Source organism: Salmo salar, chromosome 15 (assembly GCF_965601325.2).
Source record: "Salmo salar chromosome 15, fSalSal1, whole genome shotgun sequence".
In the NCBI taxonomy this organism is placed as follows: domain Eukaryota; kingdom Metazoa; phylum Chordata; class Actinopteri; order Salmoniformes; family Salmonidae; genus Salmo; species Salmo salar.
The window spans coordinates 115,334,301-115,350,985 of NC_138305.1; the positions used below are offsets into that span (position 1 = coordinate 115,334,301).

General features: G+C 43.1%; 1 protein-coding gene across 1 annotated transcript in view; it reads right to left on the reverse strand.

The window, feature by feature from the left end:
- Positions 1–16,685, reverse strand: part of lad1 (ladinin) — a 100,748-nt gene that overhangs the window by 36,314 nt on the left and 47,749 nt on the right. Inside the window, exon 7 of the mRNA XM_082962321.1 lies at positions 10,878–10,921. Coding sequence (XP_082818447.1) covers positions 10,878–10,921 — 44 coding nt within the window. The remainder of the gene's footprint in view (positions 1–10,877; positions 10,922–16,685) is intronic.

Sequence of the window (16,685 nt, forward strand, 5' to 3'; positions counted from 1 at the left end):
AGATGAACGTACTTTGGTGTGAAAAGTGAAAATCAATCCCAGAACAACAGCAAAGGACCTTTTTCTTTTTCATTTTATTTCCCCTTTATTTAACCAGGTAGGCCAGTTGAGAACAAGTCCTTTATTTAACCAGGTGGGCTAGTTGAGAACAAGTCCTTTATTTAACCAGGTAGGCCAGTTGAGAACAAGTCCTTTATTTAACCAGATAGGCCAGTTGAGAACAAGTTCTCATTTACAACTGCGACCTGGCCAAGATAAAGCAAAGCAGTGCGACACAAACAACACAGAGTTACACATGTGATAAACAAACGTACAATCATTAACAAAATAGAAAAAGTCTATATACTGTACAGTGTGTGCAAATGGAGTAAGGAGGTAAGGCAATAAACAGGCCAAAGTAGCGAAGTAATTACAATTGAGCAAATGAACACTGGAGTGATAGATGTGCAGATGATGATGTGCAAGAAGAAATACTGGTGTGCAAAAGAGCAAAAAAGTAAATAAAAACAATATGGGGATGAAGTAGGTAGTTGGATGGGCTATTTACAGATGGGCTGTGTACAGGTGCAGCGAACAGGTGCAGCGATCGGTAAGCTGCTCAGATACCTGATGCTTAAAGTTAGCGAGGGAGATAAGTCTCCAACTTCAGCAATTTTTTTTTCAATTTGTTCCAGTCATTGGCAGCAGAGAACTGGAAGGAAAGGCAGCCAAAGAGGTATTGGCTTTGGGGATGACCAGTGAGATATACCTGCTGGAGCGTGTGCAACGGGTGGGTGTTGTTATGGTGACCAGTGAGCTGAGATAAGGCGGAGTTTTACCAAGCAAAGACTTATAGATGACCTGGAGCCAGTGGGTCTGGCGACGAATATGAAGCGAGGGCCAGCCAATGAGAGCATTCATGTCGCAGTGGTGGGTAGTATATGGGGCTTTCATGACAAAACGGATGGCACTGTGATAGACTGCATCCAGTTTGCTGAGTAGAGTGTTGGAGGATATTTTATAAAATGACATCGCCGAAGTCAAGGATTGGTAGGATAGTCAGTTTTACGAGGGTATGTTTGGCAGCATGAGTGAAGGATGCTTTGTTTTGCGAAATAGGAAGCCGACTCTAGATTTGATTTTGGATTGGAGATGCTTAGTGTGAGTCTGGAAGGAGAGTTTACAGTCTAACCAGACACCTAGGTATTTGTAGTTGTCCACATATTCTAAGTCAGAACCGTCCAGAGTAGTGATGCTGGACGGGCGGGCAGCGATCGGTTACCAGCTCGGAAACTGGATTGCATGGTGTTGAACGCTGAGCTGTAGTCAATGAATAGCATTCTCACATAGGTGTTCCTTTTGTCCTGGTGGGAAAGGGCTGTATTGAGTGCAATAGAGATTGCATCATTTGTGGATCTATTAGGGCGGTATACAAATAGAAGTGGGTCTAGCGTTTCTGGGATAATGGTATTGATGTGAACCATGACCAGCCTTTCAAAGCACTTCATGGCTACAGACGTGAGAGCTACGAGTCGGTAGTCATTTAGGCAGATTACCTTGGTGTTTTTGGGCACAGGGACTATAGTGGCCTGCTTGAACCATCTTGGTATTACAGACTCAGACAGGGAGAGGTTGAAAATATCAGTGAAGACACTTGCCAGTTGGTCAGCGCATGCTCGGAGTACACGTCCTGGTACTCCAACTGGCCCTGCAGCCTTGTGAATGTTGACCTATTTAAAGGTCTTACTCCCACTGGCTATGGAGAGCGTGATCACACAGTCGTCCGGAACAGCTGATGCTCTCATGCATGCTTCAGTGCTACTTGCCTCGATGCGAGCATAGAAGTAATTCAGCTCGTCTGGTAGGCTCGTGTCACTGGGCAGCTCACGGCTGTGCTTCCCTTTGTAGTCTGTAATAGTTTGCAAGCCCTGCCACATAAGACGAGCATAGGAACCGGTGTAGTACATTTCAATCTTAGTCCTGTATTGATGCTTTGTATTTTTGATGGTTCGTTGAAGGGCATAGCGAGATTTCTTGTAAGCTTCCGGGTTGAAAGCAGCAGCTCTACCCTTTAGCTCAGTGCAGATGTTGCCTGTAATCCATGGCTTCTGGTATGTACATGTGGTCACTGTGGGGACGATGTCATCGATGCACTTATTGATGAAGCCAGTGACTAATGTGTTGTACTCCTCAATGCCATCGGAAGAATCCTGGAACATATTCTAGTCTGTGCTAGCAAAACAGTTCTGTAGATTAGTATCTGCTTCATCTGACCACTTTCTGGTCGACCGAGTCACTGGTGCTTCCGGCTTTAGTTTTTGTTCGTAAGCAGGAATCAGAAGAAAAAAATTATGGTCAGATTTGTACGCATCTCTGTATGTGGAATAAAAGTGGTCTAGAGTTTTTTTCTCTCTGGTTGCACATTTAACATGCTGGTAGAAATGAGGTAAAACGGATGAGTTTCCCTACATTAAAGTCCCCGGCCACTACATTTACATTTACGTCATTTAGCAGATGCTCTTATCCAGAGCGACTTACAAATTGGTGCATTCACCTTATGATATCCAGTGGAACAACCACTTTACAATAGTACATGTCTCTTTTTTGGGGGGTGGGGTAGAAGGATTACTTTATCCTATCCCAGGTATTCCTTAAAGAGGTGGGGTTTCAGGTGTCTCCGGAAGGTGGTGATTGACTCCGCTGTCCTGGCGTCGTGAGGGAGCTTGTTCCACCATTGGGGTGCCACTTGGAGCACCGCCTCTGGGTGAGCGTTTTCCTGTTTGCTTATGGCCGTATACAGCTCATTGAGTGCAGTCTTAGTGCTAGCATCTGTTTGTGGTGGTATATAGACAGCTACGAAAAATACAGATGAAAACTCTTGGTAAATAGTGTGGTCTACAGATTATCATGAGATACTCAACCTCAGGCGAGCAAAACCTTGAGACTTCCTAAGATTTCGTGCTCCAGCTGTTGTTTACAAATATACATAGACTTGTCTTACCAGAGGCCACTGCTCTATTCTGCCGAAAAAGCTTAACACCCGCCAGCTGTATGTTATTCATGTCATCGTTCAGCCACGACTCGGTGAAACAGATATTACAGTTTTTAATGTCCTGTTGGTAGGATATACGTGATCGTAGTTTGTCTATTTTATTATCGACTGATTGTACGTTGGCTAATACGACCGATGGTAAAGGTAAATTATCAGCGTCGGATCCTTACAAGGCACCAGGACCTTCGTCCCCGTCTCTTTCTGCTGCGAATGATGGGGATGAAGGCCTTGTCGAGTGTCTGAAGTAAATCCTTCCCTTCCTTCTACGACTCGTTAAAGAAAAAGTATTCCTCCGGTACGGGGTGAGTAATCGCTGCCCTGATATTTAGAAGCTCTTTTCGGTCATAAGACATGGTGGCAGAAATATTATGTACAAAATAAGTTACAAATAACACGAAAAAACATACACAATAGCACAATTGGTTACAGGATCGTAAAACGGCAGCCTTCGGCGCCATTAGGTCTACTAGGTCTTTCTTTGCAGCACTTCACTGGACAATAATAAAGAAAAAATACCAGTCTCAATGTCAACAGTGAAGAGGCGACTCCAGAATGCTGGCCTTCTAGACAGCACAGAACAACGCAAACTGGCTCTGCAAAGAAAAGCCATATCTCAGACTGGCCAATAAAATAAAATATTAAGATGGGCAAAATAACACAGACACTGGACAGAGGAACTCTGCCTAGAATGCCAGCATCCCGGAGTCGCCTCTTCACTGTTGACGTTGAGACGGGTGTTTTGCGGGTTCTATTTCATGAAGCTGCCAGTTGAGGACTTGTGAGGTGTCTGTTTCTCAAACTAGACTGCCCTCTTGCTCAGTTGTGCACCGGGGCCTCCCACTTCTCTTTCTATTCTGGTTAGAGCCAGTTTGCGCTGTTCTGTGAAGGGAGTAGTACACAGCATTGTACGAGATCTTCAGTTTCTTGGCAATTTCTTGCATGGAATAGCCTTCATTTCTCAGAACAAGAATAGATTGATGAGTTTCAGAAGAAAGTGCTTTGTTTCTGGCCATTTTGAGCCTGTAATCAAACCCACAAATGCTGATGCTCCAGATACTCAACTAGTTTAACTTCTATGGGCTACGTGGGACACTAGCGTGACCACCTGCGGGACACAGCCAGTGAAATATCAGGGCGGCAAATTCAAAAACAACAAAATGTCATAATTCAACTTTCTCAAACATACACTTCACCTTGATGTAACCACATTGTCCGATTTCAAAAAGGCTTTACAGCGAAAACAAAACATTAGATTATGTTAGGAGAGTACATAGACAAAAATAATCACACAGCCATTTTCAAAGCAAGGACGTTGTCACAGGCTGGCTCATAGCCTGTGGCAAAAATGAGAGGACATCAACAACCGGTATAGGCCAATTCAAAAAGTTATTTATTATAAAACGAAACTATTAATTCTAAACAAAGAAAAAGGAATGAGGTGTGGAAATGTCATAATGTAGGGTGAATGTAGGGTGCGTGAATATGTGTGTAAACATGACTGAGTGGAAACTAAATAAACCAACAAAGGAACAAACAAAGGAACAAACAAAACAGGATCATACCTGGAGGAGCAGGGAGAGAGAGAGCAAGCCAAGCGAGAGAGAGGTTAATGAAGCAGTTTGTTAAATACCCTGAGCCCAGGTGGCTCCAATCACACCAGCTCCAATCACTAACGACCCTCCTCTGCCTGCAGGAGGAACCGCCCCTGCACTGCAGAGGAGGAGCCGTGACAACGTGTCAATAAAACCCAAAACACAGCTAAATGAAGCACTAACCTTTGACGGTCTTCATCAGATGACACTCCCAGGACATTATGTTACACAATACATGTATGTTTTGTTCGATAAAGTTCATATTTATATCCAAAAACAGCATTTTACATTGGCGCATGGTGTTCAGAAAATGTATTCCCACCAAAACTTCCAGTGAATGTGCACATCAATTTACAAAAATACTCATCATAACCCTAACCCTAACCCTAACCCAAAATATATAACAATTATTTCAAGAATTATAGATAGACTACTCCTGGATGCAACCGCTGTGTCAGATTTTAAAATAGCTTTACGGAGAAAGCACATTTTTCAATATTCTGAGTACATAGCTCAGCCATCACAGCAAGCTATACAGACACCCGCCAGGTTCGGAGCCACCTAAACTCAGAATTAGTATTAGAAATATTCTCTTACCTTTGCTGATCCTAGTCAGAATGCACTCCCAGGACTGCTACTTCCACAAGAAATGTTGTTTTAGTTCGAAATAATCCATATTTATGTCCAAATACCTCTGTTTTGTTCGTGCGTTCAGAGCACTATCCAAAGGCATAACGCGCGAGCGCGGGAACCAGAGACGAAAAGTCAAAATGTTCCATTACCGTACTTAGAAGCATGTCAAACGCCGTTTAACCTGTTATGGCTAGGGGGCAGTATTTTCACGGACGGATAAAAAACGTACCCGATTTAATCTGATTAGTACTCCTGCCCAGAAACTAGAATATGCATATAATTATTAGCTTTGGATAGAAAACACTCCAAAGTTTCTAAAACTGTTTGAATGGTGTCTGAGTATAACAGAACTCATTTGGCAGGCCAAAACCTGAGAAGATTCTGTACAGGAAGTACCCTGTCTGACCATTTCTTGGCCTTGTTGATTATCTCTATCAATTACAGGGGATCTCTGCTCTTACGTGACACTTTCTACGGCTCACATGGACTCTCAGAAGGCGGCAAAATGCTGAATCGTGGCTTTGCAGGCTCTGGCTGAAACAAAGTAGCGCGTTTGGGTAGTGGCTGGTTATAGTACTGTGAGACTCAGGCTCGTGCCCGCGTCGACCGAAAGCTTTGTTTTCTTTCCTCTGTTTAGCTAAATGGAGATTCCCGGTCGGAATATTATCGCTTTTTTACGAGAAAAATGGCATAAAAATTTATTTTAAACAGCGGTTGACATGCTTCGAAGTACGGTAATGGAATATTTAGAAATCTTTTGTCATGAATTGCGCCATGCTCGCGACCCTGATTTACCATTCGGATAGTGTCTGGAACGCACGAACAAAACGCCGCTATTTGGATATAACGATGGATTATTTTGGACCAAACCAACATTTCTTATTGAAGTAGCAGTCCTGGGAGTGCATTCTGACGAAGACAACAAAGGTAATCAAACTTTTGTAATAGTAAATCGGAGTTTGATCAGGGCTAAACTTGGTCGGTGTCTAAATGGCTAGCCGTGATGGCTGGGCTATCTACTGAGAATATTGCAAAATGTGCTTTCACCGAAAAGCTATTTTAAAATCGGACATATCGAGTGCATAGAGGAGTTCTGTATCTATAATTCTTAAAATAATTGTTGTGTTTTTTGTGAACGTTTATCGTGAGTAATTTAGTAAATTCACCGGATGTTTGCGGGGGGTATGCTAGTTCTGAACGTCACATGCTAATGTAAAAAAGCTGGTTTTTGATATAAATATGAACTTGATTGAACAAAAGATGCATGCATTGTATAACATAATGTCCTAGGGTTGTCATCTGATGAAGATCAGCAAAGGTTAGTGCTGCATTTAGCTGTGGTTTTGTTTTTTGTGACATTATATGCTAGCTTGAAAAATGGGTGTCTGATTATTTCTGGCTGGGTACTCTGCTGACATAATCTAATGTTTTGCTTTCGCTGTAAAGCCTTTTTGAAATCGGACAGTGTGGTTAGATTAACGAGAGTCTTGTCTTTAAAATGCTGTAAAATAGTCATATGTTTGAAAAATTGAAGTTTTCGGATTTTAGAGGAATTTGTATTTCGCGCCACGCCCATCATTGGATATTGGAGCAGGTGTTCCGCTAGCGGAACGTCTATATGTAAGAGGTTAAAATCAATCTTTATGGTATTTTTAACGTAAAATTGCGATAATATTCCAACCGGACAATAGCGTATTCATTCAAGGAGAAAAAGAAGGAACAGCACGCTCGCGGGATCGAGCATATCCAATCCCTTTGTTGCCAGGCAGTCCACTCGGTAACGGAGCTCCTATTATCTGCCCAGTGACAGGAGAATGCTGAAACAACTTTCTGAAGGCTTTTGACAGCCAATGGAAGCCTTAGGAAGTGCAACGTAACCCCACAGATACTGTAGTTTCGAAAGGAACTAGAAAGAAGAACTACAATTCTCAGATCCTCCACTTCCTGGTTGACTTTTTCTCAGGTTTTTGCCTGCCATATGAGTTCTGTTATACTCACAGACAGCATTCAAACAGTTTTAGAAACTTCAGAGTGTTTGCTATCCAAATCTACTAATAATATGCAAATTCTAGTTTCTGGGCCAGAGTAGTAACCTGTTTAAATTGGGTACGTTTTTCATCCGGCCGTGAAAATACTGCCCCCTAGCCCAGACAGGTTAAAGAAGTTTTTATTGCTTTATTGCCAGTTTTATTGCTTCTTTAATTAGCACAACTGTTTTCAGCTGTAAATTTGCCCACCTTGCCAATTAAGTAATAATTAAAATAATTGGCAAAATCAAATGGTTTTGTGATGAATAAACCATCTGATTCGATGAAGGATGTTGAATTTGTCTTTCTGCCTAGAATTGTATTTAATGTACCCCAAAGTGTGTATTTTTTTATAATTATTTTTGTCATTGATCTAGGCTTCATAATATAGTTTTGTCTTCTTTTTGTTAAGTTTAATCACATAATTTCTCAATTTACAGTAAGTCAGCCAGTCAGATGTGCAGCCAGAATTATTAGCCACTCCTTTTGCCTCATCTCTTTTTTCCATTCCTCATCAATCCATGGAGCCTTAACAGCTCTAACGGTCAGTTCCTCATCAATCCATGGAGCCTTAACTGTTCTAACGGTCAGTTCCTCATCAATCCGTGGAGCCTTAACAGTTCTAACAGTCAGTTCCTCATCAATCCATGGAGCCTTAACAGTTCTAACGGTCAGTTCCTCATCAATCCATGGAGCCTTAACAGCTCTAACGGTCAGTTCCTCATCAATCCGTGGAGCCTTAACAGTTCTAACGGTCAGTTCCTCATCAATCCATGGAGCCTTAACAGCTCTAACGGTCAGTTCCTCATCAATCCATGGAGCCTTAGCAGCTCTAACGGTCAGTTCCTCATCAATCCATGGAGCCTTAACAGCTCTAACGGTCAGTTCCTCATCAATCCATGGAGCCTTAACAGTTCTAACGGTCAGTTTCTTAACGTAGATGTTTAGCAATAATTAGAAGAAGCAATTTAATAAATTCATCAAGTGCAGCGTCTGGATGCTCCTCATTAATCACATCAGACCAACAAATATTTGTAACATCATCCACATAAGAGTCACAGCAAAATATGTTGTATGATCTTTATACACTATTTTAAACCTTTTGGAACATTGGCTTTCCTGGATATAGCCACTATATTGTGATCACTGCATCCAATGGTTACAGATACAGATTTAGAACAAAGTTCTACAGTATTAGTAAAATGTGATCAATACATGTGGATGATCTTGTTCCTGTAGTGTTTCTAAACACCCTGGTAGGTTGATTAATAACCTGAACCAGATTACAGGCACTGGTTACAGTGAGAAGCTTCCTGTTGAGCGGACAGATCATAAAAACCTGTCAATATTCAGGTCCCCAGAGAAAGTAGACCTCTCTGTTTACATCACATACACTATCAAGAATTTGACACATATTATTTTGATACTGACTGTCAGCACTTGGTGGACTATCGCAACACCCCAATAGAAAAGGCTTTAGATGAGGCATGTGAACCTGCAACCACAGAACTTCAATAACACTTGACATGAGACCTTCTCTAAGCATTACAGGGATATATATATATATATATATATATATATATATATATATATATATATATATATATGTGTGATATGTATGTAGTGGTATCCCAGGAGGTCTACCCCGGGGGATGGTAATAGAGGGGAGGTACGTGAGGCGACGTTGGCTCCCTCTGCTGGGAATATGGGAGCTGGGCACCCCGACACAGACAGCTCTAAGTGGAGGTGATTAGAGGAAAGTGCCAACCAGCCGTGGAGGCCACATAAAAGGAGCATGGTGGCACACCGCGGGAGGAAACGGGGAGAGAGACACCAAGCGAGAGGAGAGAAGAAGGTCCGAGCCAAACCTCAGTGATTTTCTTTGTTGTGTTTATTTTATGGCCTAGTAAAGTTGTGTTTGCAGACTAAAACCGCCCTGTCTCTGTGTTAATCTCTGCACGCTCAACCCAACACCCCATGGTTTACCACAATATATATATATAAATATAGCAACACCCATAAGCACTCCAGTCTATCCTATAGATGTTGTATCCTTGTATTGCTACTGCTGTATAGTCTCAGAAAGGGCTACTATATGAATGTTATCTGATGTAAGCTAATTATTGATTTCATGAACCTTATTTCTAAGGCTACATGTATTAATATGGACTATTTTCAGCCTCTTCCTGGGTAGCTTATCAGAAATAGACATAATATGGAAAAGAGCAAACAAAGCAAGATAAAAAAAAAATATACATTCAGCAGTCCATTAATCAGTTGGTGTGTGTGTGTGCTGTGGGGGTTGAAGCTAGGAACCTATAGGCTTGGCTTGCTCATCCCTTCCAGGCTTCTGGGAGGGTGGACAGACAATGAGCCTGTCATAGTGGATGTAAGCATTGTCCCCACACGCTCTGGCAGCTTTCATGGCTGGGATAAGTTCTTTCCTCTTCTGGTGAACAGTTTCAGGATAGTCCTCGTTGAGGAAGATTTATGTTCCTCTCAAGTTCTTGGCTCTTTCCAGAACAGCTACCTTATCCTTGAACCTCAGGAACTTGACCACTATTGGCCTGTGCCTGTCACCTGGGCCAGTGATGGGTTTTCCAGTCCTGTGGGTGTGTTCCACCTCAATCTTCCTGTGGTCCATCTTCAGTTTCTCAGAGATCATTTCCCTCACTCTGACCTCAGACTCCATCCAGGTCTCATGTGGAGATTCTGCAATTCTGCTGTTCCACCTTGATTGTCCCTTGAGATAATCTGATTTCTCCGTCATTCTTATCATATACTCACTGAACTGACGTCCTATATCACTGACTTACAGATTGCTGTCATCTTGCCGTTTTCCTGTTTAAACTCATTGAGTTGACCCTGGGAGAACTGCAAACAGTTCTTCAGGTCCTGGACCTCTCTGGTCAGGACGTCCATCATTTTATTAGTTGGACAAAACACTTGAAGCTATTTTCTTGTTGTTGTAACAACTTCTTGTTCAACTCTTTTTGTTCACCTGTGATAGAGAGAAACTCCTGTTCCCACTGGCGTTGGTATTTTTCATGGTAGCAACGTAGGCTATGCTGTTATTCCTTGCACTTCCAGACAGGGAAGGTCACAGGGAAAATGGAAACGGCAACAAACAGCAGGAATCCGATCAGCCACAAGCCCGGGCTGCATTCAAGCCCTCAAGGAAACCCCTCTAGCTTGATAAACAGCTAACAGTGGCAGCTAGGCTAGCTACTACGCCAAGCAGCTCCTCAAACCCAGCTTTGGTCGGCAGGACAGATAGTAGCGGTCCCAGCAACTGATGCCAATCGCGTTGCGGGATCCAAACTCAAAAGGTAGCTAGCTAGTAACCAAACTTTTTCAATAGAACACTTCTTTAGAACACACAGAGACTTTCAAAACAACAAAGCTCTCTCTCTCTCTCGTTCCGCGTTCAACAGGAAGTGATGACATGCACTTGATGGCCAGTCATTCAGAGTCTTTCAGAATATCTCAAACATGGCCTTACATTTGGCAGAAGCAATCGGCAATGGTGAATGTCATGGGCATGGGTAGGGCTTGGGCTAATCTAATGTGTGTGTGTGTGTGTGTGTCTGTTACCTCCTCTGTAAAGGCATGCTTTCCTCCTCTTTCTTCCTCAGCATCTGTGGACAGAGAGAGCATGTGTGTGTCAGTGAGGACAGAGGGGTGTGTGTGTGTGTGTGTGTGTGTGTGTGTGTGTGTGTGTGTGTGTGTGTGTGTGTGTGTGAGGACAGAGTGTGTGTGTGTGTGTGTGTGTGTGTGTGTGTGTGTGTGTGTGAGGACAGAGGTGTGTGTGTGGTGTGTGTGTGTGTGTGTGTGTCAGTGAGGACAGAGTGTGTGTGTGTGTGTCAGTAAGGACAGAGAGTGTATGTATGTATGTATGCATGTATGTATGTATGTATGTATGCATGTATGTGAGTAAGGAAAGAGAGTGTGTGTTTGTGATGGTAAAGATAGTAGTACTGTATGTAATGTATAACTTCCACTGATAAGAGTTGACATTAGAACAACACCATCTTTACCAATGATTAGGTTAACCACATCCAGTGCTAACTCTAACTCTAACCCCTAACCCCTAACCCTAACTCTAACCCTAACCCTAACCACATCCAGTGTTAACTCTAACCCTAACCCTAACCACATCCAGTGTTAACCCTAACCCCTAACCCCTACCATACAGGATGTATAACCTAGTGTTAACACTAACCCTAACCCTAACCCCTACCATACAGGATGTGTACCTAGTGTTAACACTAACCCCTACCATACAGGGTGTGTACCTAGTGTTAACTCTAACTCTAACCCTAACCCTAACCCTAACCACATCCAGTGTTAACTCTAACTCTAACCCTAACCCTAACCCTAACCACATCCAGTGCTAACTATAACTCTAACCCTAACCCTAACCCTAACCACATCCAGTGCTAACTATAACTCTAACCCTAACCCTAACCCTAACCACATCCAGTGTTAACTCTAACTCTAACCCTAACCCTAACCCTAACCCTAACCACATCCAGTGCTAACTATAACTCTAACCCTAACCCTAACCCTAACCACATCCAGTGCTAACTATAACTCTAACCCTAACCCTAACCCTAACCACATCCAGTGTTAACTCTAACTCTAACCCCTAACCCTAACTATAACCCTAACCCTAACCACATCCAGTGTTAACTATAACCCTAACCCTAACCCTAACCACATCCAGTGTTAACTCTAACCCCTAACCCCTACCATACAGGATGTGTACCTAGTGTTAACTCTAACCCTAACCCTAACCACATCCAGTGCTAACTATAACTCTAACCCCTAACCCTAACCATACAGGATGTGTACCTAGTGTTAACTATAACCCCTACCATACAGGATGTGTACCTAGTGTTAACTATAACCCCTACCATACAGGGTGTGTACCTAGTGTTTACTCTAACCCCTACCATACAGGATGTGTACCTAGTGTTAACTCTAACCCTAACCCCTACCATACAGGATGTGTACCTAGTGTTAACTCTAACCCTAACCCCTACCATACAGGATGTGTACCTAGTGTTAACTATAACCCCTACCATACAGGATGTGTACCTAGTGTTAACTATAACCCTAACCCTACCATACAGGATGTGTACCTAGTGTTAACTCTAACCCTAACCCCTACCATACAGGATGTGTACCTAGTGTTAACTCTAACCCCTACCATACAGGATGTGTACCTAGTGTTAACTCTAACCCTAACCCTACCATACAGGATGTGTACCTAGTGTTAACTCTAACCCTAACCCCTACCATACAGGATGTGTACCTAGTGTTAACTATAACCCCTACCATACAGGATGTGTACCTAGTGTTAACTATAACCCCTACCATACAGGATGTGTACCTAGTGTTAACTATAACCCCTACCATACAGGGTGTGTACCTAGTGTTAACTATAACCCCTACCATACAGGGTGTGTACCTAGTGTTAACTATAACCCCTACCATACAGGATGTGTACCTAGTGTTAACTCTAACCCTAACCCCTACCATACAGGATGTGTACCTAGTGTTAACCCTAACCCCTACCATACAGGATGTGTACCTAGTGTTAACTCTAACCCCTACCATACAGGATGTGTACCTAGTGTTAACTATAACCCCTACCATACAGGATGTGTACCTAGTGTTAACTCTAACCCTAACCCCTACCATACAGGATGTGTACCTAGTGTTAACTATAACCCCTACCATACAGGATGTGTACCTAGTGTTAACTATAACCCCTACCATACAGGGTGTGTACCTAGTGTTAACTCTAACCCCTACCATACAGGGTGTGTACCTAGTGTTAACTATAACCCTAACCCCTACCATACAGGATGTGTACCTAGTGTTAACTATAACCCCTACCATACAGGATGTGTACCTAGTGTTAACTATAACCCCTACCATACAGGATGTGTACCTAGTGTTAACTATAACCCTAACCCCTACCATACAGGGTGTGTACCTAGTGTTAACTCTAACCCCTACCATACAGGGTGTGTACCTAGTGTTAACTATAACCCCTACCATACAGGATGTGTACCTAGTGTTAACTATAACCCTAACCCCTACCATACAGGGTGTGTACCTAGTGTTAACTCTAACCCCTACCATACAGGGTGTGTACCTAGTGTTAACTATAACCCTAACCCCTACCATACAGGGTGTGTACCTAGTGTTAACCCTAACCCCTACCATACAGGGTGTGTACCTAGTGTTAACTCTAACCCCTACCATACAGGATGTGTACCTAGTGTTAACTCTAACCCCTACCATACAGGGTGTGTACCTAGTGTTAACCCTAACCCCTACCATACAGGGTGTGTACCTAGTGTTAACTATAACCCCTACCATACAGGGTGTGTACCTAGTGTTAACTCTAACCCTAACCCCCCCTACCATACAGGATGTGTACCTAGTGTTAACTCTAACCCTAACCCCTACCATACAGGGTGTGTACCTAGTGTTAACTATAACCCCTACCATACAGGATGTGTACCTAGTGTTAACTATAACCCCTACCATACAGGATGTGTACCTAGTGTTAACTATAACCCCTACCATACAGGGTGTGTACCTAGTGTTAACTCTAACCCCTACCATACAGGGTGTGTACCTAGTGTTAACTATAACCCTAACCCCTACCATACAGGATGTGTACCTAGTGTTAACTCTAACCCCTACCATACAGGGTGTGTACCTAGTGTTAACTATAACCCCTACCATACAGGGTGTGTACCTAGTGTTAACTCTAACCCTAACCCCTAACCCTAATCCCTACCATACAGGATGTGTACCTAGTGTTAACTATAACCCCTACCATACAGGATGTGTACCTAGTGTTAACTATAACCCCTACCATACAGGATGTGTACCTAGTGTTAACTATAACCCCTACCATACAGGGTGTGTACCTAGTGTTAACTCTAACCCCTACCATACAGGGTGTGTACCTAGTGTTAACTATAACCCTAACCCCTACCATACAGGATGTGTACCTAGTGTTAACTCTAACCCCTACCATACAGGGTGTGTACCTAGTGTTAACTATAACCCCTACCATACAGGGTGTGTACCTAGTGTTAACTATAACCCCTACCATACAGGGTGTGTACCTAGTGTTAACTCTAACCCCTACCATACAGGGTGTGTACCTAGTGTTAACTATAACCCTAACCCCTACCATACAGGATGTGTACCTAGTGTTAACTCTAACCCCTACCATACAGGGTGTGTACCTAGTGTTAACTATAACCCCTACCATACAGGGTGTGTACCTAGTGTTAACTCTAACCCTAACCCCTAACCCTAATCCCTACCATACAGGATGTGTACCTAGTGTTAACTATAACCCCTACCATACAGGATGTGTACCTAGTGTTAACTATAACCCCTACCATACAGGATGTGTACCTAGTGTTAACTATAACCCCTACCATACAGGGTGTGTACCTAGTGTTAACTCTAACCCCTACCATACAGGGTGTGTACCTAGTGTTAACTATAACCCTAACCCCTACCATACAGGATGTGTACCTAGTGTTAACCCTAACCCCTACCATACAGGGTGTGTACCTAGTGTTAACTCTAACCCTAACCCCTACCATACAGGATGTGTACCTAGTGTTAACTCTAACCCTAACCCCTACCATACAGGGTGTGTACCTAGTGTTAACTATAACCCCTACCATACAGGGTGTGTACCTAGTGTTAACTATAACCCCTACCATACAGGATGTGTACCTAGTGTTAACTCTAACCCCTACCATACAGGGTGTGTACCTAGTGTTAACCCTAACCCCTACCATACAGGATGTGTACCTAGTGTTAACTCTAACCCCTACCATACAGGATGTGTACCTAGTGTTAACCCTAACCCCTACCATACAGGGTGTGTACCTAGTGTTAACTCTAACCCCTACCATACAGGATGTGTACCTAGTGTTAACTCTAACCCCTACCATACAGGATGTGTACCTAGTGTTAACCCTACCCCCTACCATACAGGATGTGTACCTAGTGTTAACTCTAACCCCTACCATACAGGATGTGTACCTAGTGTTAACTATAACCCTAACCCTACCATACAGGGTGTGTACCTAGTGTTAACTCTAACCCTAACCCCTACCATACAGGATGTGTACCTAGTGTTAACCCTAACCCCTACCATACAGGGTGTATAACCTAGTGTTAACCCTACCCCCTACCATACAGGATGTGTACCTAGTGTTAACTCTAACCCCTACCATACAGGATGTGTACCTAGTGTTAACTATAACCCTAACCCTACCATACAGGGTGTGTACCTAGTGTTAACTCTAACCCTAACCCCTACCATACAGGATGTGTACCTAGTGTTAACCCTAACCCCTACCATACAGGATGTATAACCTAGTGTTAACCCTAACCCCTACCATACAGGGTGTGTACCTAGTGTTAACTCTAACCCTAACCCCTACCATACAGGGTGTGTACCTAGTGTTAACTATAACTCTAACCCCTAACCCCTAACCCTACCATACAGGGTGTGTACCTAGTGTTAACCCTAACCCCTACCATACAGGATGTGTACCTAGTGTTAACTATAACCCTAACCCCTACCATACAGGATGTGTACCTAGTGTTAACTATAACCCCTACCATACAGGATGTGTACCTAGTGTTAACTATAACCCTAACCCCTAACCCCTACCATACAGGATGTGTACCTAGTGTTAACTATAACCCCTACCATACAGGATGTGTACCTAGTGTTAACACTAACCCTAACCCCTACCATACAGGGTGTGTACCTAGTGTTAACTCTAACCCCTACCATACAGGGTGTGTACCTAGTGTTAACTATAACCCTAACCCCTACCATACAGGGTGTGTACCTAGTGTTAACCCTAACCCCTACCATACAGGGTGTGTACCTAGTGTTAACTCTAACCCCTACCATACAGGGTGTGTACCTAGTGTTAACTATAACCCTAACCCCTACCATACAGGGTGTGTACCTAGTGTTAACTCTAACCCCTACCATACAGGATGTGGACCCAGTGTTAACTATAACCCTAACCCCTACCATACAGGATGTGTACCTAGTGTTAACCCTAACCCCTACCATACAGGGTGTGTACCTAGTGTTAACCCTAACCCCTACCATACAGGGTGTGTACCTAGTGTTAACTCTAACCCCTACCATACAGGGTGTGTACCTAGTGTTAACTATAACCCCTACCATACAGGATGTGTACCTAGTGTTAACTCTAACCCCTACCATACAGGGTGTGTACCTAGTGTTAACTCTAACCCCTACCATACAGGGTGTGTACCTAGTGTTAACCCTAACCCCTACCATACAGGATGTGTACCTAGTGT